The 25,947-nt window shown below is 39.6% G+C and overlaps 1 protein-coding gene across 1 annotated transcript in view; it reads right to left on the bottom strand.

Annotated features, from left to right (window-relative positions):
* Slc5a8 (solute carrier family 5 member 8) overlaps positions 1-24,342 on the bottom strand; it is a 41,686-nt gene extending 17,344 nt beyond the window's left edge. The window contains exons 1-9 of the mRNA XM_021174959.2: positions 23,589-24,342; positions 18,334-18,399; positions 16,045-16,096; positions 8,338-8,405; positions 7,233-7,387; positions 4,752-4,892; positions 3,411-3,540; positions 1,749-1,837; positions 128-240 (exon numbers count right to left, since the gene is read on the bottom strand). Coding sequence (XP_021030618.1) covers positions 128-240; positions 1,749-1,837; positions 3,411-3,540; positions 4,752-4,892; positions 7,233-7,387; positions 8,338-8,405; positions 16,045-16,096; positions 18,334-18,399; positions 23,589-23,939 — 1,165 coding nt within the window. The 5' untranslated portion in view covers positions 23,940-24,342. The remainder of the gene's footprint in view (positions 1-127; positions 241-1,748; positions 1,838-3,410; positions 3,541-4,751; positions 4,893-7,232; positions 7,388-8,337; positions 8,406-16,044; positions 16,097-18,333; positions 18,400-23,588) is intronic.
* Positions 24,343-25,947: the final 1,605 nt, after the last annotated feature.

Below are 25,947 nucleotides of genomic sequence, written 5' to 3'. Positions count from 1 at the left end.
TTGTGAGCACGTGTGCCTGGATAGGTATTCATACTAGGAGGTACTTAGGATCCCTCAGAGGACAATTTCTGTCTCCAAATCAAAGCCAACGTTACTCCCAAATGGGATCGTGAGGAAAGACACGTACTCATTCCTTGGGAAATCCAAGACAGAGACTTCTCTGAGAGAGACTTGAAGCGAGGTTTGATGAGATCTTCCACGGTGACTGCCGCCAAGGCATTGATACTGGAGGACACTGTGCTATAAGAGAGGACAAAACTGTGATTCATGGTGTTAATTCTAATGATACTTTTAGCAAGAAGGAAGAAGAAAGCACACTGACTCTTCTAAAAATAGGAGCTGATGGAGTCAGAGAGATGGCTCAGTGTTTAAGAGTACCAGCCCCTCTTCCAAAGGACCTGGATTTGATCCCCAGCACCTGCAGTAGCTTAGATCCATTTGTAATTCTAGTCTCAGGAGATCTGATGCCCTCTCCTGAACTCAGAGGATGCTACATGCATGTGATACACACACCACCATGTAGGCAAAAGACCCACACACACAAAATAATAAGATAATGTAAATAGATCCATGTTCTTTCACTTTTAATGATCATAGTACCCTCTTTCTGGGAGCTGTTATCTTTCATGAATAAGTCAGGCACTACACATAGACTTGACAGTAAAAGACAAAGAATGAGTTAGCGTTGCTTTTATTTCCCAGGTGACCATCTGTATCTATAAAATGAGTTTGAATATATTTCTCAAACTGTCATATAACAACTTTAAAGTATTGTTTCTGTGTGCAAAAAAATAACTACTATAAATTCTCAGCAACATATACCATATGTTGCAATATTAATATTCTACACCCTTGTTAGCATATACTGTACACCTAGTAATAACAATTCCCTACATCAAACATAAGAAGAAACTACAAGAAAAAAGTTCAAAATAGCAAGGCAAAAGATTCTTTAGAAGATGTACAGTATTCAACTTGCAATTGGGAGATTTGAGTCTGTTTGCAGGTGACCATGATCTAGCCTTACACACATTGCGCTCATGGTTAATACTCAGCAAATATTAAAGCTACCATCCATTGATCATGATGACCACTGTGACCATATTAGATATGCAATGATGTGTTAGAAAGCAGAGACCTAGTCAAGTGTAGCTCCTGATGACAGCAGAAAAATTACTCAGGTAGCTGACCAACAGAAGGATACATGGAAGAGTTTGCCTATATTAGGCCATTTTGTCACCAGAATTCATCTTTACCTCTTAAAGTAGTCAATAAGAAAAGAAGGATGCTACGATGATTAATCCTAATTGTCATCTTGATTGAATGAGGAAATGCCTAAGGGATTAGTAAAACATATCTCTGAATTTGTCTTGAGGGCATCTCCAGGTCAACATGAATGGATTCATTCCTTGGAGTATGCTATGATGGTGCTATTGAGAAACAGAAGGTATGTAGGAGGCAGAACCTGCTTGGATCAAGTGGGTCACTGGGGGTATATCACTAGGGGGCTCGATCTTGCTCTGGCCTCTTTCATGAAAAAGACCTTCCACTGCCTGCTCCCATCACCAGAATGTTTTTGTCAAAATTCCTAGAGCCAGATAAGCACAGACTGAATCCTCTAAAATCATGATCTAAATAAAGTAAGCCATCCCTTCCTAGAGGTCATTTTCTCATGTATTGGTCAAAATTGGTAAAACAAATGTTGGGTCCTTACAGGAATGACACTGTCATAGAATCAGTTTTAATACCTTAATGTCCCACTGTAAGCACAGGCCACAAAAAGTCCAGGAACACCAGGGTAATTTTTCAAAATGTCCAACACCAAATAAGGCATAAGCTGAAAAATTCCAAAATTCATACCCAAGTGTTAGCTGCTATTAAACAAAATCAATACATAGTCAATTATATATTCTCTCAAAAAGAAAGGGAGATAGTCTATGCAACTCCAAATACATAAAATGAAATCAGCATACACTCGTGAATTCTCAAAAAATAAATTTAAGAATTAATATAAAATAATCCTCTCATTTCCTAATCCCACAATCACATTGGGGTGGCTAACTTTTGCACCAATGTTAATTTCACAACTTTTGCACCAATGTAAATTTCACCCATCTTTATGCTGAGGCCCCAGAAGAACAAGCAGGTTTTAGAAAGTAGCTTCTGCAGGAGCTCAGGCTCCTGGAGTCAGCACGTGCTAAGTTTGAACTGTACTGCAAGGTTATAAGAAGATGCGTGTCACAGAGGCTCCAGGAGCTCGAACCACAGACTGCCTGGGTCTGAAGCCTGGCTCCAGCTGCTTTCTCACCATACTTCAGTTTCTTTATCTTTCAAAGTAAAGTAATAGCACACTGCCTTGGTGTCTAATTGTGAGAAGTAAAAAAAATAGACTTTAAAGCATATTCCAAAGTATCTGGCCTACTGTAAGAACCTGATGAACTCTCACAGTGATTCTACTTAGTACCAATGTGACCTTGTGCTAATCAAAAACCCTCACCTAGCCTGGCCTACTGGCATACTACGTTAGTCCCAGCACTTTGGAGACAGAGGCAGGTGAATCTCTGTGAGTTTGAGATCAGCCTGGTCTACATAGGGAGTTCCGGGACAGCCAGGGCTACCTAGCGAGATCTTGTCTAGGAAAAACAAAAATAAAAGAACAACAACAAACACATCACTGAGATTCATTGGGTTATCTATAAAAATTGGGATTAAGTGTGTTAAGACTCTTGACACCGAATCTCACAGTACAGAGTCTGAATGCAAACCCTGTTCATCTCTGTCTGCTTCTGCATCTAAAACTGAAAGCTGAGGGTTTAAAAGGTCACTTCAAGTTAAGAGCTCACTGGTTGCTCCTGCAGATGACCCAGATCCTGTTCCCAGCACCCACGTGGCAGCTCACGACCATCAGTAAGTAACTCCAGGTCCAGACAATCTGTCTCCCTCTTCTAACCTCTGGGAGCCCTGGGCAAGCATGAGGTACAGACAGACAGACAAGAAGGCAAAGCGCACTCACAGACATAAAATAAAATAGGTTTTAAAAAAAAAAGTAGAGTTTTAAAGTAAATGAAAACTGGAAGATTGTTTATAAGTAAGTGCTTTGACAATATCCACAAATGTCAAGGGCACCGTGTTTTATGCATAGCTTCTATTAACCCAGTTAGCTATGCTTACTTCCAATCCTGAGTTTTTCAATCCAAAATCTGGCTTGAAATATTTTAGATACAGAAACCTTCATACTTGCTCTATCTTCAACAAGTGTTTTGCCAAGTGATTTATAGACATGGAAGGTGACCAGCTGCATTGTGCCCACTTGCTGGGACTCTACGAGAATGAAAATGCCCCTTCCTAACACCATACAGGCTTTGTAATACCATTATCAGTACACATGTGAGAAAGATGCGATTCCAAACCTGGTCAATTGCTGACACTTTCTTAGATGTCCAGGGATCACAGTCATGGTATCTGGAGTACAGGGCAAGCCCACAGAACATGGAGCAGATGAGGATCACCCAGAGGCCCACAAGGTTGACATAGAGGGACCTAAAGGAGAGGATGCCAGCAAATAACAACTGTAAGTTCTATTCCAAAGACCAGGAAACTGTTACAAGGACAAGAGACCATGTCATGATTAGACTTTAATAAATAAATGCACATAATAGTTTGAATCTCAAAAACGATATTTATCCTGGCTAATTGTCTTCTTTGATATCAATCAATGATGGATCTATAAACTCTTCTGGTAGATGCTGTTTCTCAGAGAATAGGCCATCCTACTTGAAATCCACAGTCATCCGTGGCTTTGTAATATTACCTATTATAATGCACTGAGTCTTCTAATGATAAAATAAGGATTTTAATAGGCACTAGAGCAGTAACTTACTCATTTTATTTTAAAAAGTAGTTTAATTACAAGCTGCTAAACATAATCCGCATATATTTATATATCACTAAAGTACTTCCAACTTAGTCTGTAAGACCACCCATCATTAAGGATGAGAAACGTGTATTCTCCGGATCAAGGTTTCTCCTAATACCATGTTCTCCCTCACCCACTCTCTATGCTCACATGATAGTTAAAGCAGAAAGGGAAACAAATGATTATGTGTGTTTGCCCCACACAGGATTCTACCGAACTTCCCATGAGGTAATAGTATTTCCTGTACTCCTTAACAAGTTTAGCTCTGAAGCTCAGTGAAACTAAGCAACTTGTACAATGGCATCTAAGAAGCAAGTTGGAGGGCGTTATAATCCATGATTGAGGCTGACAATACAATGCATGCTACCACATCTACTCTCCAATAAACACTGTAATATTATTTTGAGGAGCTTACATTTCCCTACAGTGTCCTTTCACTGTTCCAAGACTGCATATACTTTTCTAGTCTGATATTGTTTCCTCCTCATAAAAGCCATATGCATAGTTGTTTTGTGGGGCTCAAAGCAATTTAGTCAATCATTCTTCCATTGAGCTCATTTATAATTTTCTAACTTCAGACAGCTCTTGAGACATTCATTTACTTGGTGAGGGTGACTTCCTTAATAATTGATGGAAATATTTTCAAATATTTGATTGAAAACATCTAGTACCACTTTGGGCTCTGCTACTGAACCACCCACCAGCCATTGCTGATCATTTATACTTGGAGTTTTACGGTACAAAGACCTAAAGTTGAACTAAAGTTGACTTATAGAAACATTCCCATAAGAACAATGGTAGTTATTAATGATTCATACACCACAGTTTGGCTTACAGTTTTGCATGGAGTCTGCTTTTACAGGAAATATATCTCTGCACTTGGGACTGGTTGACACCGTAGATGGTGGTCCAGGTAAAAGTCCCTCCAATGACAATTGTCCAGAATGTGTGTCTTTGCAAAGGGTTAGGATCAAAACTGCATGAAAAGAAAATGGAAGCAAATACAAATTGTTCACAAGAGACTGAAGAAAGTTCTAGAACACTCAAGCAATACACACAGACATATATAAAAATGTCCAAACTTATAATGTGAAAATACAAATGTTTATAGTTTAAATTAATTCAATTAAGTAAACAATGGTATTTCCAGATATTAGGAGATTCTAGATGAAATTAGAAGAAAAATACTTGTTCTTATCACTTGGAACATTTAGATAAATTTTTCTCCCATAGTCTTAGGAAGCTACTATTAGGCAAATTGGCCATGCTATGTTGGGGACTGGTGGTGGAGGGATTCAAAGTATACTATGTAAATAGATATCATACCAAAATAAATATAATTTAGCATATTGTGTGGACATAATTCCTAATCTAGCATATGTCTAAGCAAAGTTAAGCTTAAGAGGTCAATGCACTCTAAAGATATATACTTGTTAAAATTAGCAAGTCATTATAACTATGCTTTCTTGGAATTTTTTGTGTATAAGTTAAATGCTAACCATTTAAAAGCACTTCTTGGCAGTCATACAAGCTCAAAATACTATCAGAAAATGTTCCACTTCCATTTGAAGTATCTCTCAACTATTTTCAATGTGTTGTATTTGGGAGGGAGAAGTCTTTTCACCTTTACTTAAATACGACCTTGAAAACTGTAAAACTGAGAGCCTCTATCCCATGGCCTGGCATCTTACATCAAATTCCAAGAGCCTTGGTGCCCCTCCTCTTTCTTCTGTGGAGAGTTATCAACTGCATTAACCAAGAGAAATCAAGAGCCAAAAGAATTCAGTGAGCTATCTGAAGGGACGAAGACAGGATAGCAAAACACAATTCAGAGATTCAATTCTTTTCTTTATTTTTCTCAACCAGAAAAGACATTTTGCCAAGTATACTCTCAACACATTTCAGGATGATAAAGGAACATTCTTGAAAAAAGTCTACAACACAATGAACCTTTACATTATCACTTAGTGGTTAACTGTCTTCAAAGATATGGTTATTAAAGTATCTGTTTTTATTTTAAAGGATCTCTTATTAGTGTATGAATCTATGTACGTGTATCTTCTGCATATAGTGACAGTTACCCTGCAGAAAAATGCAAAAAAAAAGTGGCTTTGTACTATACCCTCTCAGCCTCTCAGCCTGGGCATCTTGGAAGAGATTGAGCGTACTTAATATTTTCTACATAGCCATTGTTCATCCCCAGCTCCTTTGATCCATTTACCCTCTCCAGAGGAAAATCAATGTGACTTTGTTGTGGTGAGACAGGGACTATGCTTTCATAATTAACTAGTCTGAGTAAATATCCATTAAAAGTATCATGTTCTGCTCTAGCCATGGTTGGAACCATAGCCAAAGACAGACCAACTGGAGGCTCTCAAGATTCAGATCTGAATCTCGAAGTAAAAGGAAAAACAAATATTGAAAACAATTGAAGGTAATCCCCTGACATGTATTCTTCCAAATGAATAAATAGATGCAATTGTTTTCTGGAAAGAAACATTGTCAAAGGAAGAGGACTATTTTTAACACACACACACACACACACACACACACACACACACACACACACACACAAGGCTCCTGAGAAACAAAAATCAGCCAAATGGTGTTTTCTTTCTTCCAGCTATGTACTGCAGGTTTCCAACCTCAATGTAGAGGTACTTAGAAGAAAATGTAGTTTATGTAAAAATGAGCAGATTTAGAGTAACTTTCAGCATGGTGGAAGAAGTTGACTGACTCTTGAACCAAAGGGAAGCTGTTTTCATAATTCTCTTAAATTGTATGATAGGCTTTGGATGGACGATCTAGGTTTTCCATCATTTAAACATGTCTATTCTGTGCCAGGCTATCCTTTGAAGCATCAGCCATAACTTTTCTAGTCAGTTTTTAGGAAATAATATATACATGAAATAATAATTAACAATATGCTATTTTAATATGCAGCACATTGCTAGAGTGATATCAGGAGAATTTTTCAGTGTTGGTTAAAATAAAGAATTGTCCAAATGAAATTACTGTCTCTCAGTCTTTCTCTTAAGGGACTTCCTCTGCTTACCATTTTTCCTTCCCTACTTTCAACCTGTTCCAAGAAGGAGGAAGAACCACCATAATGCCATCTGATCCAGTGGCATCAGTATGCTTTAATCCCTAGAAAAACTGGCACAAACTCCTCCCACATTTACTTGCCCACTTTAATTTTACAGACCACATCATTAGTGACTTATTGATTTTCCAATACAAACTATTTCAACAAAACCATTTCCTACAGAGGAAACAAGAATGCACTCAGTTAGTCAGAAGATAAAAAGCAACTTACTTCCAGAAGTTTAATCTTCCACCATTAGAAGCATCACTTAAAATGTTATTGATGCCATCTTGAGTTATTGACGCCTGTATAATTACGGATGCAAATCCAGCCACCATGATCCCAACTTGAAAAACATCTGTCCAGACAACTGCTTTAAGACCACCCTTTGAGGAGAAAGTGTGTTAGGATTAATACTTCTATGAGACATGATGATATATCTGTCCCAATGTGAATGCACCATACAATAGACAAAGATAATGAGACATGGAGTTTGGTCAAGAAGTTCCCTCAAAGGAGATGGTCACGTTCAGAGAACATTTATAGAGAAGATATTTAACCCATTCCTTTAGGCAGAGGCAAAGATGGAAGGTCCTCCCAGGCCAGACAACAGTCAGTGAAAAAGCAGAAGAGAATAAAACTCTATGTGGTCTACTGAATGTGGCCAGATATATACTTTGGACTGGAGGGAGGTGGGCTGAAGACTTCTGGGAAGACAATTCAGTGTAAAATTACAGACCTCATTGTGTGGGCTAATACTCAGCTTATACCCAAATAACTATATCATTTGTTAAGTTACTAAAATTGTTGCATACTAGCCACTGCCAGAAGTATTTCTCTTCAGACTCTATGACCTGGGTTTAAACACGCTCTGAGAGGATATTGTTTCCTAGAAGATCAAGCAAATAAAAGATTAACACAGAGACTATCAAAGACTGCATAAATTTACATTGCTCCGAAGAACCTGACTCCACAACAAAGCAACATCATGTCTTGATGTCTATTACATAGTTTGTCAACTGTGTCTATAGTTAGTAAACCATTATCACAAGTCTCAATGCTGGGATATTATACAAGCGCATCTTCATGAATTTGAAAACTATAATAATGAATCAAGAGCTAAAACCAGAGGGCCTGTGCAGTGGTTCAGATGAAAGTAAAATTTCATTTGCAATCCATATCTAAGGACCAAATGTTCCTTACCAAAAAATGTTGTACTGTGAGAAGCCCAGAGAGAAAGAGTAAGAATGAGCGGTCACACTGCGGCATGCGACTACTTGAAATTCCAGTCTTGCAAAGCAAGTAGAGTAGAAGGGAAAGGACACTCTCCACATACCAGTGTGCAGTAGAATGTGCAGACTACCCCTGTGGCCACCACTGCGCCCCACAGATCAAATCCTGTAACTGTAGAAGAAAAGAGAACATGTATCCAACTGTGAAACGTGCGTAACAAAAGCACTGCTCAAGAATTATCAGGGAGGTACCTAGCTCCTTATCTCCACTTGCTTAAGACTAGAATCACATCTCATCAATGCCCCTAAGACCAAAAAAAAAAATCACATTTGATAAGCTTGATAGACATGCTGCTTGTTTATATTCACAGATATCATATATAGATCCAACACTGTCTAAGAGGAATTCATAGTAAAGGATTTATATTGTAATTAAGCTAAGAGACTGCTGGACTCTGTAATGTAGTTGATCAGACTGACTGCGATCAAAGGGGATTTCCCACCCCCTTCCCATTGGTTCATATAAATATGCTGTTTTGCCAGACCTTAGAATGTGTGTTTTAAGGTTAGACTTGACATACAAAAAGTCTATCATCTGCTACCAGCTTTCTAAGAAGTGGAAGGATATATATTTTAATAGAAGGATAAATAAAAGCAAACAGAAAAAAAGATAGTTACTTATATAAAGAATAAACTGAACAAAAAAAAATGGAGCTATGTTAGACTTCTTCAAATGTATTTCTGTTTATAGATCTGACTTTGAAACGTTATATATTCTACACAGATGGAAAGAGTAAAGTTAAGGACTTCATGAAATTAAAAAATGAAAGCTGAGCAACACCCTTAGACGTGCAATTTATTCTTTCAAAACTACTAAGTATAGGGGTATAACAGACACCTGTGCTGCACTTCCTGTACAAGTTATTTTTCAGAGTAACCAATAGTTGATCAAAGAAAGTGTATCTTGTGGTGTGTTCTATCTAATCAATGAAGAGGGGATTATAAAATAAGAATATAATGTGCAGTAGGTCTAATAACCAATAAGCCCCAAACTTTTACTATTGCCTTTAAAAAAAACCAGTTCCAAAATTTGTCCTGCATCTGGAAAATTATGGACTCTCTAAGTACTATTTATAGGAAACATTGAGGACATGGGAAATACTTAGTGGTCCAGTATGGATACACACAGTAAAGAGAAGACCCTGAGACTCTTTTGACAGGACAAATAATGCAGCTTCTTCAATAAATAAACAGAAAACTAAAATGAAAAATGATGGAAGTTAGAAACTAAAAGAGACCCTTCCAAGAATTACAAACTACATCTAGTAAAAACAAGACAGCAGAAATGAACAACTCAGTAGTTGATGTGTAGCTTTAGACATCCTTAGTGACCAATAAAACCTGCTTTGAAACCTCAATAGAGGCCATTCTGTAAAAGAACGTACCCTATGCCAAAGAGAGAAAGTGGAAAATCTGTTGGAAAGTGACAAAGGCGGTGAGCAAAACAAAACTCCGAGAAGCGCAGAGAAGCAGGGCCTAGCATCATCAGAAGAAACTGCTTACCCCAGCCAGGAGGTTCCCACAGGGAAAGGAGAGTCAAAGCTGCATCTAATAAAACAAGCCATGGGCCCTGGTGAAAAGAGACCCTGGGTTCTATACAGGCTGGAAAGCCTCAAAGAACAGTTCTAGAGGCTGTTGAGGAAGCAGCTTTTGTGAGGAATGCTTCAGGGGACTATGCGGGGGGGGGGGGGGGGGGGGGGGGGGGGCACCATCTCCAGAGGAAAACTACTATTTAAAACTCGGCTGTTCAGGGGACAATCACCAGTCAGGAAGCATGACGTAAAGCACAAATCTGGACTCTTCCATTTCATGTCACCTGACTCAAGAAAACAGATGATAACAGTATGACAAGTATGTGGAGAACAGGGAACCTGTGGATACCATTGATGGGAGCATAAAGTGTAACAGCCACTATGGAAACCACTCTTCCAGAACTTTCCATTGTCTAAAAAAACTAAAAATAAAACTTTCATATGACCCAACTATACCACTCCTCAGCATATACTCAAAGGACTCGGGATTTTTAGGGAAAAAAAAACTGTCTTCATTTATAAAACATGAAAATCCTAACCAGGCATCAGGATGCATGTCTGTATAATCCCAGTACTTAGCTAGCAGAAACAAGTAGATTAAGAGTTCAAGACCAGCTGGTAGTGATATCTCAAGGCTTTAATCCCAGTACTCGGGAAGCAGAGGCAGGCAGATCTCTGTGAAATCGAGGCCAGCCTGGTCTAAAGAGCAAGTTCCAAGACAGCTAAGGCTGCACAAAGAAACCCTTTCTCAAAAACAAAAACAACAAAGAATTCAAGACTAAAGCTTAATGCATAAGGAGACTTGCCACCAAACCTGAAAACCTGAGTTCAATCCCCAAACCTACACAGATGTTTAAAAAAAAAAAAAGACAGATGCACACAAACTATCCTGACCTCCACATGGTACCAACGTACATGATGAATAAGATATGTGTGTGTGTGTGTGTGTGTGTGTGTGTGTGTGTGTGTGTGTGTATACAAAGAAACTCAACATCAGTAGTCACCAGTAAAACAAATGAAAGCCACAGTGCAATTATATATGTGTGTATATATATATATATATATATGTGTGTGTGTGTGTGTGTATATATATATATGTGTGTGTGTGTATATATATATATATGTGTGTGTATATATATATATATATATATATATACATACACATACACACACATATTACGTGCTAAGATTGCTAAGAACAAAAGACAAGAATGCTAAGTGTTGGTGAGGGTATAGGATGACTGGAATTCTCAGATGCTGTGAAATGGGACAACTGCTTAGAAAGGCTATTTGACAATTTCTCTTCAATTTCATGCACATTCCAGTCCTATCCTCATTCAGAATACATGGATGTTGAAATATATACTTCATATGTGATGAAAACAGGTAAGAAAGCAAAACACATAAAAATCTGTACAAGGATACTAGCAGTGTCTTTAATTCATAGCAGCCTAAAACTAGAAACATCCTGATGTCCATGAACAAGGGAGTAGATAAGCCGATTTCAGTGAGTGTATGCAGTAATATATTACTAGTGATGAAAAGTAATGAACCATACTGACATAGCTATATTATTAATATCTTTGCTGTGCAAACACGGTGATGGGGTCTTGGAACCCCCACACCCAATCAATGCTAGTTTGTGCATGGCTGCTTGCTTACAATCCAGTGTTAAAAATTGAGAATCCCTTCGTTTCAGCTCCAAACTCTGTCTCTGTAGCTCCCCCAATGGAGGAGCTGGAGGAAGTACCCAGGGAGCTGGGGGGATCTGCAACCCTATAGGTGAAACTACAATATGAACTAACCAGTACCCCCCACCCCCAGAGCTCGTGTCTCTAGCTGCATATGTATCAGAAGATGGCCTAGTTGGCCATCAGTGGAAAGAGAGGCCCATTAGTCATGCAGACTTTATATGCCTCAGTACAGGGGAATGCCAGGAACAAGAGGTGGGAGTGGGTGGGTGGGGAAGTGGGTGTGGGAGGGTGTGGGGGACTTTTGGGATAGCATTGGAAATGTAAATGAAATAAATACCCAATAATAATAAATAAAAAAGGAAAAAAATTGAGAATCCACAGAGCAAGCTTGCTAGATAGATAATTTCTGGTTTCTATTGCAAGACCCTACCTTTAGAAGGAGAGCCATGATTCCTGAAGACAGTCTTAGGCCTCCACACATGCACACAGATGGGTACATATATGCACACACATGAGAGATACGCAAAGAAAAAAAGAAAAAGAATGAACTACTTATTCGTGTAGCAATGTAAATGAATCTCAGAAGCAACTGGCTAACCAAAGAAACCAGATACACAACAGCTGTCTAGGCTTCTACTTACAGACAGTCTAAGAACAGTAAAAATGAACTTATGGTGATAAAACTGAAAAAAAATCTATCACTTAAAAAGGTAGGAGAATTTATCAGAATGTAGCAGAAGAAACTTCCTGGACGTGAATTCTGTAAATAGTCTAGATTTTGAGTTGGATTATCATTACATGAGGATATACAATTCTTAGGATTCATCAGACTGCACACCTAAGTGGTGTGCATTTTGTTCTGTACAAACTGTACCTCAAGAAAAACTAGCTTTCAACTTTTAAACACAACAAAATGAACTTAAATAAAGTTCAAATAAAAAAATATTTGTATGTAAACAGAGTTGCTTGGGTTGTGAGTCTAAGAAACCAAAAAATGTATCAGGAAAATCTAGCATGAATTTGATAGGAAATTAGAGAATTAATGCTAATATTGTAGAGATGGTGATGGGATTATTATTATGATTTCTAAAGAACTCACGAAATGACACCTTTCATATTTACAACATAGTAAGCTAATGGGGATTTGGGGTAGGCTAAATTTGACTATAAGTGGAGAATTATTAAAATATAGTAGTTCCACATTAAGGTTCAATGCACTATCCTCCCTATGTTAATCTTTGTTTGAAGTTTTTCTAAAGCAAAAGAAAACAAAATCTATAAATATAACTCCCAATAAATATAATTATATTTAATTTATAGCATTAGTCCCAATTCTGAAGTTTTACAAGAGCATCTATTGTCCAGAAGATACTGTGTCTATTCTCCTGAGTATAGCAAACAACAGTTAGTATTCTAATCACCCAAACACAATCTTTATGGCTCTGATTGCCTAGAAGATGGCTCTGGACTTTTCCAGAGGAAGAAGACAAAATCCCTGAGGTTAAAGTCAGAGGTTAAAGTCCATGCTTAGATTATTCCGAGAACTGTGTTTCAAAACCCTGACGCCTTTCATTACAGTTAAAGGCAATAGATGACGTCTCAGGCTCATAACTCATTTCTTAACTATGCAGTAAGCCATTTCAGCTGGTGGTGATGTTGACATGGGCCTTGCCTCACATGCAGATGGCAAGAGTACATTGCAGTACATTCCCTGTAACTATACTCTCACAGACTAGGGTAACAGTTACTATCGCTCCTGTCATGAGATCAAGAGGATGGACTGTGGAGTTAGAAGATGCCCTACATTACACTTTCTTCTGGAGCCGCACCACCTTTTAACCCTTAATCACAAGGACCACTTACTTGCTTTACAAGGGAGTTTTAGAGATAAACTCACTTCTAACTGATAAGATGTCAAAGGGCAGAGAGTCTTCCCATAGTTCTTTTCGAAGCTCTGGATAGCCAAAGCTACTCTGATAAGCAGTTTCCCCTGCTTTTATACAAATCTAAAGTGGTAGTTTATTGATTGGTACCCTCATGGGTCTTTATGAACCCAGTAGTCACTAGGAGCAATGTTATATGTCAAATCACACAGCTACTGTCTATTTCACTGTGGACTCTAATAAATAAAGTCCAAGAAGAAAGGCCAGATTTCATCATGAGTTTGAACAGAAAACAGAAGCCTCTTGGGGCCTGTGCTAAGTTAAGTTTTTGTAAACTTGACAACTGGGAGGTTAGAATCACCTGGGAAGTAGAAATCTCAGTTGAGAAAATGTCCCTATCAGATTAGCCTATAAGGTCATTTCTTAATTAATGATTGACGTAGGAGAGCCCATCCCACATGGGGTAGCCCTGAGTTGTATAAAAATAAGATCAACAAAATGAAACTGAGAAACATTGGTATGGTGAAGGACACCGTCATCCTGACAAAGTGGCAGCCTACAGAATAGAAAAATATTCTGACCAACTCACATCTGATAGAGGGCTAATGTCCAAATATGTAAAGGGCCCAAATAAAAACCAGACATCAAGAAAACAATCCAATTTAAAAATGGAATATACACAGAGAAACCCTGTCTCGGAAAAAAAAATAAAAAATAAAATAAAATAAAATGGAATATAGATCTAAACAAATAATTCTCAATAAAGAAATCTCAAATGGCTGGGAAACACTTCAAAAGAAATGTTCAGCCAGGCAGTGGTGGTGCACACCTTTAATCCCAGCACTTGGGAGGCAGAGGCAGGCAAATTTCTGAGTTCAAGGCCAGCCTGGTCTACAGAGTGAGTTCCAGGACCACCAGGGCTACACAGAGAAACTCTGTCTCGGAAAAAAAGAAAGAAAGAGAGAGAGAGAGAGAGAGAGAGAGAGAGAGAGAGAGAGAGAGGAAAAGAAAAAAGAGGAAAAGAAAAAAGAAGAAAAGAAAAGAAAAAAAGAAAAGAAAAGAAAAGAAAAGAAAAGAAAAAGAAAGAAAAAAATGTTCAACATCCTTGTCATCAGAAATATGCAAAGCAAAACTACTTTGAGATTGCATCTTACACCTGTCAGAATGGCTAAAATCAATAAAACAAGTGACAGCTCATGCTGGTGAGGGTGTGGAAACAAGGGGAACACTCATCCATTGCTGGTGGGAGTGTAAACTTGTACAGCCACTATGGAAATCAGTGTGGAAACCCGTCAGGAAGATGGGAATGGTTCTATCTCAAGATCTAGCTATACCATTCTTGGGCATATATCCAAAGGATGTGTCAGCCCATCACAGAGACACTTATTAAACCATGTTCCTTGTTGCTCTGTTTCTAATAGCCAGGAAGTAGAAACTATCTAGAAGTTCCTGAACAGAAGAATGGATAAAGATATAGTATGCCTTCCAGTTTAGTGTGTTTCTGGGATTCCGGAGTGTGTGAATGAGTGGGTCTCTGATTCTTGTGCCTTCCTTTGGGCTCTTTTCCTCCTGTTGGCTTGGCTTGTCCAACTTCTATAGGATACGTTTTTGCTTTATGTTATTTTTTTCATTTATTATTATCTCTTATAAGCCTGTTTGTTTTCTAATGAGACAAAAAGAGAGTAACTGAGTGAGAGGGGATGTAGGGAGGAACTAGGAGGAAGGAGTAAATAGAGGGGAAACCGTAATCAGGATAGATTATGTGAGGAAAGAATCTACAGAAGGGGAGAAAAAAACATGTCAGCAGTTGCCTAGAGCCAGGGGAGGATTAATTCTACAGAGGTATGAGAGAAAGCATTGGTGTGATATCTGAATTGTGATTATTGGTTAGAGGAGTTAGTATATGCCCATTTTAATTGAACTGGTATTGAAGTTGGCACATTTGATTGCATAAAAATTAATCCCCAGTAAGGTAAAATTAAAATAAAATAATAAATAAAGTAGGTTTTCATAACAGAAGCAATCATCACCATCATCACCATCACCATCACCACCACCATCACCATCACCATTGAACATGCCATGAGCAGCAAACCAGTAAGCAGCACCCTTCCGTAGCCTCAGTTTAACTTCCTGCCTCCCGGTTCCTGCCTTGGGTTCCTGCCTTGGGTTCCTGCCTTGACTTTCTTTCATAATGAGATGAAAACTATAACCTGAAAGAAACTCTTTTCTCCCCAAGTTGTTTTCCGTCATGGTATTTACAGAAGCAATGGAAAACAAATCAATGCAGGGATGGACTCCAGGTAATAGTCAAAAAGGAGGGGGTACAGTTATTTAGGCTACAGTAGGGGAGAGAGTATGAAGAAACAAAGAATGGCTGGCAGACATACAATATTGAAGCAACCACCCCTACCCCAGCAAGGTCTAGGTCTGTCCTATTAGCCCACAGACACTTTGGAACTATCCAATCAAACCTCAAAGAAGCCAGTAGAGACTAACCAAGCCCACCCCACTACCCTCATGAAGCCCCTAAGGACTACTGGAAGCCTTTTTCCATCTGTCTATCTCCCAGAGGAGAGAGAGTAAAGTAGAGCAAAAATGAACCAGTCACTGTAGCTACATGACTGTCCCTTTAAACGTACCTTGATTCAAAGCCAGAGCAGGAGCATAAATCACAATTCCAGTGTACAGAATCTAGCAGGGAAAGAAGAAAAACAGCGAACACCATGAAGTACGAAATTAATGAACTCCATACATGAATTGTAAAATCAGTTATGAATTGACCCATTTCAATATATTTAATGTGTTATTATGGCTTAAAATTTTTAAATAAAATTGTTATTTTTTCCATCTATATTGTGTCTAAAGCATCACAAAAATCTTTTATGAAGACTTTTTGTAAAAGTGGGATGATTAGTACAAAAATATGTTCATTGATCCACCAACTCAAGGGGAAACTCAATTTTCATAGATTTAAAATACATAAATACAAAGAAACAGTAACGGGTTGGTCCCACAATGATATGCCTTCAAATATCTCTAGTCACCATTTTCTTTTTTCACCACTATGAATAGAATCCAGGGCCTTATACAAACATCATTAGAAGTCTACAGCTAAGCCACAAACTGACCATTCATGTGATTTTTTTTTTCAAAGTAGAAATTTTTTGAAAACTGACTTTTAAACTCATTAGGCAAAAGTATAAATTTGTTTTGAGGCCAGCCTGGTCTACAAAGCAAATGCAGGACAGCCAGTGTTCTGTTGCACAAAGAAACGCTATCTCGAAAAAACCAAACAAACAAACAAACACAAAAAAAACAGAAGTGTAAATTTGCATTAAAAATTATGAAACCTTTCAAAGATTATAATCCATCATTTTACATACTCACTCTCCACTCATGTGTTCAATAAATATGTATTGGCCTTTAGTACAACTGTTAAGACAAATTATCTGTTTGTCCAAATATCATTTTCATTGCATTTCACCCCTGAACTACATTCTATAGCAGGTAGTTCCAGGTAACATTACAAAATGCGATAAACATTGTAAAATTATATGCTAATTGAGTGCTTAATTATCCTCCATGGAAGCAAGTCCTTCAAATAGAAAGTGCTAATGTTCTCCTCGTCTGAAAAAAATTAGCTAATTTCCATTATTCTGTCCGTGTCAAAGATTTGAAGTGTGACACACTGTCTTCATAACAACTGTCCCCATTCTTGCTCAGGGAGGCATCTTTAGCAGGAACAGGTACTACATACTAGCAACCAGACTTAGGTTAGCAGAGTCTCCACCTGACTTTTCATACTGCAGGTGCTAAGACCTGACGAAATGTACAAAGACAAAAAAACAAAGCCAAGCTAAACACTGGGAAAGGGCGCTCTGTCTCACATCTCTCTGGAGCAAACGCTTAGGTGGCTTTTGACTGGAGACCTGTAAACTGTCCACCTCTCTTAACCAAATGCAGATCTTAAATGCTCAGCTGTGGCGGGAAAGAGATAAATGCTATGATAAGGACCGTGGAAACTCTCTGGCAGCCTCCTAAGAACAAGAAGCATGGAGCAGTGACTCATCCCTTTACCTGGCAAACCTTTGCTTTCCATTCATGGTCATCATCAATGAGTCTATCTACATTTGCATATTCTTGAATGACTGGATTGTGTATTTGTCTTTGAGAGCTCCCCTAAAGCTCAGGACCCTCCCCTAACAGTGCACTAAGCGTACTGTTCCAATTGGAGCTCGCTCAAGTTTTTAAAGAGTACTGATTCATTTTTAAAGTATGCTTTCACACAAAATTCAGCCCTAAAGTCTTCCCGTCAGGTTTACATCTATTTACATAGGCAGTTGCAGAAAGACTGAGACATCTACACCTTGTTTTCCTTGTAAGAGAATCCCACCAGTCAGCCAGCGTAGCTCCCTCAAATATTTCTCATTTAAATAATGCATTCACTGCCAGCTTGGTCCAGGGGAAGAAGGTTAGAAAGGGTATTTCCCTAAAGCTCCATGTTATTGTTTGACCAATGCAGTACTTAAATTCACGTAGACCAGGACTGCAATCAGGATGTAAAGTGAATTTAAAAAAAAAAAAAAAAAGTTACTGAAAAAAAAATTGTTCTACTGCAGCTTCAGGTCAAAGTCACTTCTTCACTCAATAAACAGCAATGACTACTTAAAATAATTGTTTGTTTTTTATTTTCATTTAAGCCATTGTTTTTCAAGAACTTAACCTCTTCACTGAAACACAGTTTAAAGATCTTTAGGTTTCTTTCTTTGTGGGGTGAATTTTTGTTTTTCTTTTGTTTTTCATTTCCTTGTTTTGTCTTGTCATCATCTCCTCTTTATCTTCCATGTATTTTCTCAAACAAGTCTCACCCAAAGATAAAAACATTTTCGATAGCAAAGGAGAAAGTACATTAATAGAGAGGTACTTACTGTTTGGACGATGAAGAGGATTGTGCCACAGAGACGAATGAATCGGTTAAATCGAAGTTCCAAATACTGTGGCAAAAGAGAGAGAAAGAGAGAAAAGAGTGATGTGACGCTTCTAGACACATTTTAAATCGGCTTGAGAAAAGAAAGTTAAGACATTTAAAGGAATTCGTAATTTATTTGCATTCTGTGTTTTTATTTTACTAAAATGATCTTTACTTACATATGGCAAAATTGATGCTTTAGACTACCACTCAATGACTTTTAATATGCACAAGTATTCCTGTAATCCTCTCACACAATCAGCGCATGAAAACTCCTTTGTGCTGCTCCTGTCAATCACCTGTCTATTGTTTCTTCTTTCCTCTTAGTTAGTAACCATTCAGTTTCTTTTGATTTGGTTGAGAAATCAGTCTCTATTTCACAGAGACGGAATCTGCATCAGCCACTCCACCTCCTCTGAGCAAGAAGGAATCACGTGACCCCAGGTCAGCCAATCACCTTCTCCTCAAGATGGAAACTGCTAAACTGGGGAGGGACTGACTGTATTGGCACAGAGTGATTCTCACAGGAAGAACTGAAGAAGCTGTTGGTGCTTTGTCTTTTCCAGGAGTCGTTTACTCTGCCTCTCATGCTGTTCTATGAACTAACCTTCAAACTCCTTGCTCTGCAATCCTTGAAGTCCTGTGTGTGTGTGCGCGCGCGAGAGCGCGCGCGTGCGTGCCTGTGTGTGTGTGTGTGTATATACATCTTTATTTATGTGTGCATATGTGTGAATATGTGTATAAATGTATGTATTTGTGCATGTGCACATGTGTACATATGTATAAATATGTGTGTGCATGCTTGTGTATGTGTCTGTATTGTGAGAGCATGTGTGTGTGTGTGTAAGCGTGTGTGTGTGTGTGTGTGTGTGTGTGTGTGTGTGTAAGTGTATGTATGTCTGCGTGTGCGTATGTATGTGTGAGTGTGTATATAGGTTTAACTTACATCATTGAGGTCAAGTTTTCGGTATTGCTTTGTCTTGTTCTGTTCTGTCCCTGGAACAAGGTCTGCCCATAAAGACCAGGCTCTTTGTTCTTCTCATCCTTCTGCATGTTCTTTCCAGTTGAATAACATGTGTATGCCACCATTTCTGACAACCCAGGTCAGTTTGTTGGTTTGGGTTTTGCTTTCCTTTTTGAAATGGGTTGTCCTCCATTTCCCATCCTTCTGTCTCAGACTCTTGAGTGTCAAGTTATCTTCTGTTTAGAGTCAAGACCCTGCCAATCTTTACAACTCTCCTTGGAATCTACTATAGCTTATAGTATGGTCTGTTTATTTCCTGTGTTGTATAATAGATAATAATATACTATATATTACAGCTAGAATCAGAATTTCTGAGCTGAAGGACAAGATATTATCAAACTTGTGTATTATTAGTACATGTAGAAAGAAGTCAATGGCTAGGAGTCTTGCTGTGTAAAAGAAGAGACAGAATCAACAGGAGAAGCAGAAGGAGGAGAAATTGACATTAGCTAATCGTCAAATGGACAGACATATGGGTATTTTTGCTGCATAGTCATAACTAACATATCTAGCATACTTGGTCACTCTGTGAAGCAGGCACTATGTTAGAGATGAGGATGCTGGTACTCAGAGAAGACTGTAGTCTGTTTTCAGGGATGTGATATACAAACTTACAAACTTTGATATGCAGAGTCTGTGCCTATAACCACATAAATAAAAAGAAAATAATCTAACCATGAGTTTAAGACTCAATAAGTGAATAGCAGCCCCTGAGCAGTCCCAAGCCTGATTCATGAGTTTGAGGCTACCACTCTCTCTATCTCAGCTTCCTTGTGTTTAAAATGAGGATCCCAGGAGCAATTCTTTCTCTTTGATTTTGCAAGGGAAGGTATTCAATGATATGGATAAGAAGATGTAAACTTTTCAGAGCATTGATGCTAAGAGTAGTGGAATTGAAAGCCAAGGACTTTGTAAATCATGTATATCAAAATCACATAGGGCTACTTTGGAAAGTGGAGACATTTCTGAAAACTAGAAACAGTGGTGTTAGTTCTGAGGAGTTCTCTTAAGTAAATCTGCACTACATATGAGTGGACGTGAATAGATACAGAAGTCTTTTGTAGCTCTAGCTATCCTGGAACTCACTATTTAGCCCAGAGAGGCCTGAAACACACAGAGATTCATCTGCCTCTGCCTCACAAGTGCTTGGATTAATGGCATGCCCCAATAGTTTTTTGCCTTTTCTAGTTACATCTACCCAACAGCTAGAGACTACACAAAGCTTAAGAGACCATGACAGAAAAAAGAAAATATAACAAATTGAACCAAATAACTTGACACGTTTTACATCTATTACTGTCCCAAAGATCAACTAAACAATATGTTTACACTCACACACAAAGTCAACTGAAGACAGAAACAGGAAGCCATGGGTCCTTTACTAGACTTCAGAGGATTATTTAAGAACCTAAGCAGATGGGCAGTGGTGGCACACGCCTTTAATCCCAGCACTTGGGAGGCAGAGGCAGGTGGATTTCTGAGTTTGAGGCCAGCCTGGTCTACAAAGTGAGTTCCAGGACAGCCAGGGCTATACAGAGAAACCCTGTCTCAAAACAACAACAACAAAAAAAAAAAAAAAAAAAGAACCTAAGCAGAAGCCCTAGTCCCGTTGGAGTAGGCTTAGGGAGCAGATCTAGAGTTTACAAGCAAAACTACCAAATAATAGATACCTACACTGAACAGAGGTCTTTCATAGTCCTTGGAATTCAGATTAACTTAGAGATGTGAAGGTTCCAGTTGATACACATAATAAAGTAACTAAAGGATAGCCTGGGAGATCCCAAAGAAATTATTAATTGCACTGGATTCCTGAATAGGCTTCCTGCCAACCTGTGAGTCTGGACATCTATATGTTGACAGCAATGGTAGAGTAAAAATGTTGTAGCCAACCAAATTGGGCTGTAGACATAGAAATGTAGAAATAATTCATATTTGGGCAAGAATGTGTAGGTGACCATTAATGACTCAGTCCTCAACACAGGACCACAAAGCCTTCCCCCAAGACATTCTCTGCCATGACTAATTAACTTAACAGAGGCACAGCAAGCTCCCTTCCCCCTGACTGCCTGATACCCTTAGCTGGATGTGTACAGTGTGATTATAAGTTCAAAGGTCCTGTATGACATCCTCGGTTCTCTCTGCAATGCTTAGGGTTATAACCAACTCACTAGAGCCTTTGGAAGCCATCAGTAAGTTGCTTGACATGGATTCTTATTCCTTCCCCACTCTGGATTAACTTACTCTGAGCCTTTTCATCTGGAAAACAGAGCTGTAAGCATCTCCTTACACAAATTGTGCTGTATTGAGTTAGATAATATGTATGCAGCCTGGTGCCTGGCATGAATTATAAACATTCAAACATTAGCTTTTTTGGCTATTCTTAGCCAGAATCCTTGCTAACTTAACTTCTGTCACTGGAAACACAGAAGTCTCTTTCTGGTTGAGTTAATGTTATAGCCCCAAAGAGGCATGGGTCAGTGGTTCAGGGAGCAGTGTTCTCCTAGCAGGGCTGGAGTCCTCTTACCAGGTTATTCAAGCCATTTTCTAAGTTTTGGAGTTGGTTAGCTACAGGTCCGAGCTCACAGACTTCAGTACCTACATAGCCCACCTGAGAACACACGTGAATGACAAGAGCCAGGAGTTCACATCTTAAGATGCTGGGATAGTCCTCACACCCACCAAGAAATATGTTCTGCCACATAACCCACTGATCAAGGGCCCCTTCAGTGCTAAACATCTTCCATACACTTTTTATAAAGACACGTAGGTAGGTAAGGATTTCTCCACCATGAGAATACCAATACACACACATACACACACACACACACACACACACACACACACACACACACACACACACACACACACGAAAAGCCTCAGTATAGGCATTAGCCAAGCAAGATCAGTGACTATTGCTGGAGACTTATTGGCCACAGGAAGTGTGAGCACAATATCACCAGCCTTCTGAGTTTTCAAAAGTTTTCATCTGCTGTTCCTCACTGGTGAGTTCTTAAATTAATAATTCCTTAAACAAAATAGTCAGGGCTTGTTATGAATGTTTTGAAAAAAACAACATAAGACAGCAGCGAGAACTGAATTTGGCCTGGGCCAGCCAGTTTGTCACCTCCCTTTTACAAAGAGAAATCTTCTCCCACCCAGGGTGAAGACTAAGCTGCCATAAACACAGTGACCACAGTTAGAAGACAATTCAGTCTCGGACATGCCTAGACTTGGATGGCATCTGCAGCACACAGACAGAGTTTGCCACCAACACTTGCCATTCCAATGAAGCAGGTGCCCAGCACAGACTGAACCAGCCTCACTGTGAAACCACCTTCCAGCAACCCTGAGCTTCAGAGAAATGGACCTGAAGGGCCAAGAAGCTGAGGTGCCTTAGCGCCCTGGTTGGTAGCCTAAGTGCTATGGGAACTTGTGTGTGAAACTAGCAGGTCAGGGGCTGAGTGAAGGGCATACCTGGAGAGGCTGAGCTTTAAAACAAAAATAAATAAATAAATAAATAAATAAATAAATAAATAAATAAATAAACAAACCAGGGACACGGTGCACACACCTTTGACATCTCTTTAAGTGGAACCAAACCAAACACCCTTCATCCTCAAAAAGCCTTGTCCTGAGAACAACTTTTAAAATAGACATCCAGAGGAACACAGCAACAGATGAAGTGTGGATACCCTGCGTGAACTTTCCATAGGGAGGCAGCAAGCAGTGCTTGCAATGAAGTTGCCAGATGAAGATATCAGTACAAAAGGTTAAGTAAATGCCCAAGGTCATTCCCAAGTGGTGGAATTTGGTTTCAAGGCAAGCTCTGGAACAAGAGCTACATCCTAACCACTAAGGTGGACACACACACACACGTTTTAAATCTTTATAAAGTCTGGAACGACCCTAGCAAACACTTGTCCATTTTACTTGGTTTGCTTTGGATCTGAGAAAAAACAAAACAAAAAACACAAAACACACACACACACACACACAAAACCACCAATCAATCCCAAGGATCTATTCCCCTTAGAAGCCGCATGTCTCTATAGGGCACACAGGGTGGGGGTAATCCGATATGCACCCACAAGGAGAGATTTCCATATGGCAGAAACAGCTTGCACCCAGAAATTCCCTTCTGGAGCCTGAAAATGCAAGCAAGCCTCCCCTCCCCGACCCCCATCTCTCACCTCGTAGGTGCTGGTGATCCCCAGCCTATAGAACACCGGAAGGAAGACCTCCGCGCTGATAACCACTACAAAAAAGTAGGTGATGCCAAAGATGCTGAATATCGCCCCAAAACGGTAGACCTCGGCAGGAGTGCCCAGGACAGTGACAGCGGACATGAAGCTGGCGGTGAGGGACAGAGCCACAGGCACGGCGGACATACTGCGACCGCCCATAAGAAAGTCCTTGGAGGTCTGCTGGCCGCCCCCCGCGAAGGCGTAATAGATGCCTATAGCCGCCGAGATGAGCAGCATGCCTGCGAACACCACGTAGTCCCACACCACAAAACTGCCGATGTCCCGCGACGCGTCCATGGTCCCCCGCGGTGACCTGCGCCCAAAGTGCACGGTGGTGGCAGGAGCAGCACAGGTGGTTTTAGCCTAGGGCCGACGCTCAATTTTTTTTTCTCCCTGTGGAGGCAGGCGTGGCGTCCCGCGGAGATCAGGTACGTCCTGCAGGTGTGGATCCTCCAGAAAGTAGGAGCCTAAATGCCTGTTGCCAATCACCGGATTGGGGAAACCCCTGTCACCAGCTGTGCCCCTGACACCCTGGGACCCGGAGAAGTCGCACCGGCAGCGCTGAGCGCTCACCAAGTGTGGCCCCAGGTGGCCCAACTGCGACTGCCTAGGCACCAGCGACTCTGGGGCGGGGGAGAACTGGAACCTCCCGCCGCGTCCAGCGAATCCACAGGGCGCGCTCTGCGCAAGTTTTATTAAGTGACAGCGGCGGGGACGCACCATTTAAACAGGCAGGTGATGGGTGTGTGTTTGGGGCGGTGGGGGCGGATCGAAGGGCAGTTGGCAAGCTTTCCAGTTCACAGTCCAGGTCCTCGCTGAAAGGTACGCTTTGAGTTTGAAGCCCATCATCACTTGACAGACAGATTAATGGATGATGGGAGTGACAACTGCGGTAACTGAGATCATAGTGGTTAGACCGGCGAGCAACTATAAAGGAGAGAAAGAAGGCTGTGCTGTGGGTTGCTTGCGTTTTCACTCAACAAACATTTCTGATCCCTTATAGCCTTTCTAATCCCTTTCTATAGCCTGCAGCAGCAATGACAGCCGCTATTCTCTAATGAGATTAGGTTTAAAAAACAAAAACAGATGTAACGAATGCCTTTTACACTGGCGAGTATGCAATTCCTAAGTTAGGAATTATCTCCATTTTTCCAAGAAGGAAAAAATGTTTCACGGATGTGAAGTCAATAGCCATGGAGACACTTGGGAGGTGGAAACAGGAAGGTCATCCTTAGCTGTGCTGCAAGTTCAAGTTTAGGGCCAGCAAGAATTGCGAGACTTCACTGATAGAGGCAGGGAAGGAAGTAGAATGAGAAAGAGAAAGAGAGGAAGAGAGGATAGGAGAAAAGATAACTCACTTGCCCAAGGAAATGGTGGCAGCAAAGGCTTTTAAACCAGATCCTGTGTTACCGGTAGACACTAAAGTTACACTTAAACAAACTCACTTAAATACAAACGTTCTGTGATGCTTTTCTAAAGATTTCTATTTATTTTTATTTTATGTGTATGGGTGCTTTGCCTCCGTGTATGTCTTCACACCTTGTGCATTGCTGTGCCAGTGGAGGCCAGAAGGGGGCATCAGATTGCCTGAAATTACAGACAGTTTTGAGCCATCATGGATGCTGGGAACTCATTCCAGGTCCTCTGGAAACACAGCCAGTACTCTTAACCAATGAGCCACCTCTCTAGACCCTGAGAAGATTATGTCTTCTGCTCAGAACATGTTTTAAGTATCTTACTTTGAAATATTACTATCAGTACATGTGACACACAGTACCATGATTCTCTCTCTCAGTTTCCTTCTGAAGTATCCCCTCCAGCCAAGTATATCCAGCCTGCTATCAATTTTAAACTGTCCTAGTCCAATTTCATACACCTTTGTGACTTACCTGCAGAAATCAGATGCCTTCAGCCCAGCCCATCGTGAAGAAAGCTCTATTAGACTTTTTTTTATCAGCTGGTATCACATATATATGTACATACATATAATGTGTGTGTATATATATATATATATAAAATGTGTGTATATATATGTATGTACATATGCACAGATATAATTATATTATATACACATATAATATTACATACATGCATATATATGTGTGTATGTATATATACATATATGTGTGTGTGTATATATACATATACATATATATATATATATATATATATATATATATAATTTGCAGAGGGAAACACAAACTATATCCAAGAAACCTGATCATTTAAACAAGATGTGGAGTGAAATTGTGTCTCATATGTATGAAACGTACATATACATATCATGTGTGTATGTCAAACTGTA

Source organism: Mus caroli, chromosome 10 (assembly GCF_900094665.2).
Source record: "Mus caroli chromosome 10, CAROLI_EIJ_v1.1, whole genome shotgun sequence".
Taxonomy (NCBI): Eukaryota; Metazoa; Chordata; class Mammalia; order Rodentia; family Muridae; genus Mus; species Mus caroli.
The sequence above is the reverse complement of the archived record's forward strand: the minus strand, read 5'-3'. Positions and strand labels throughout refer to the sequence as shown.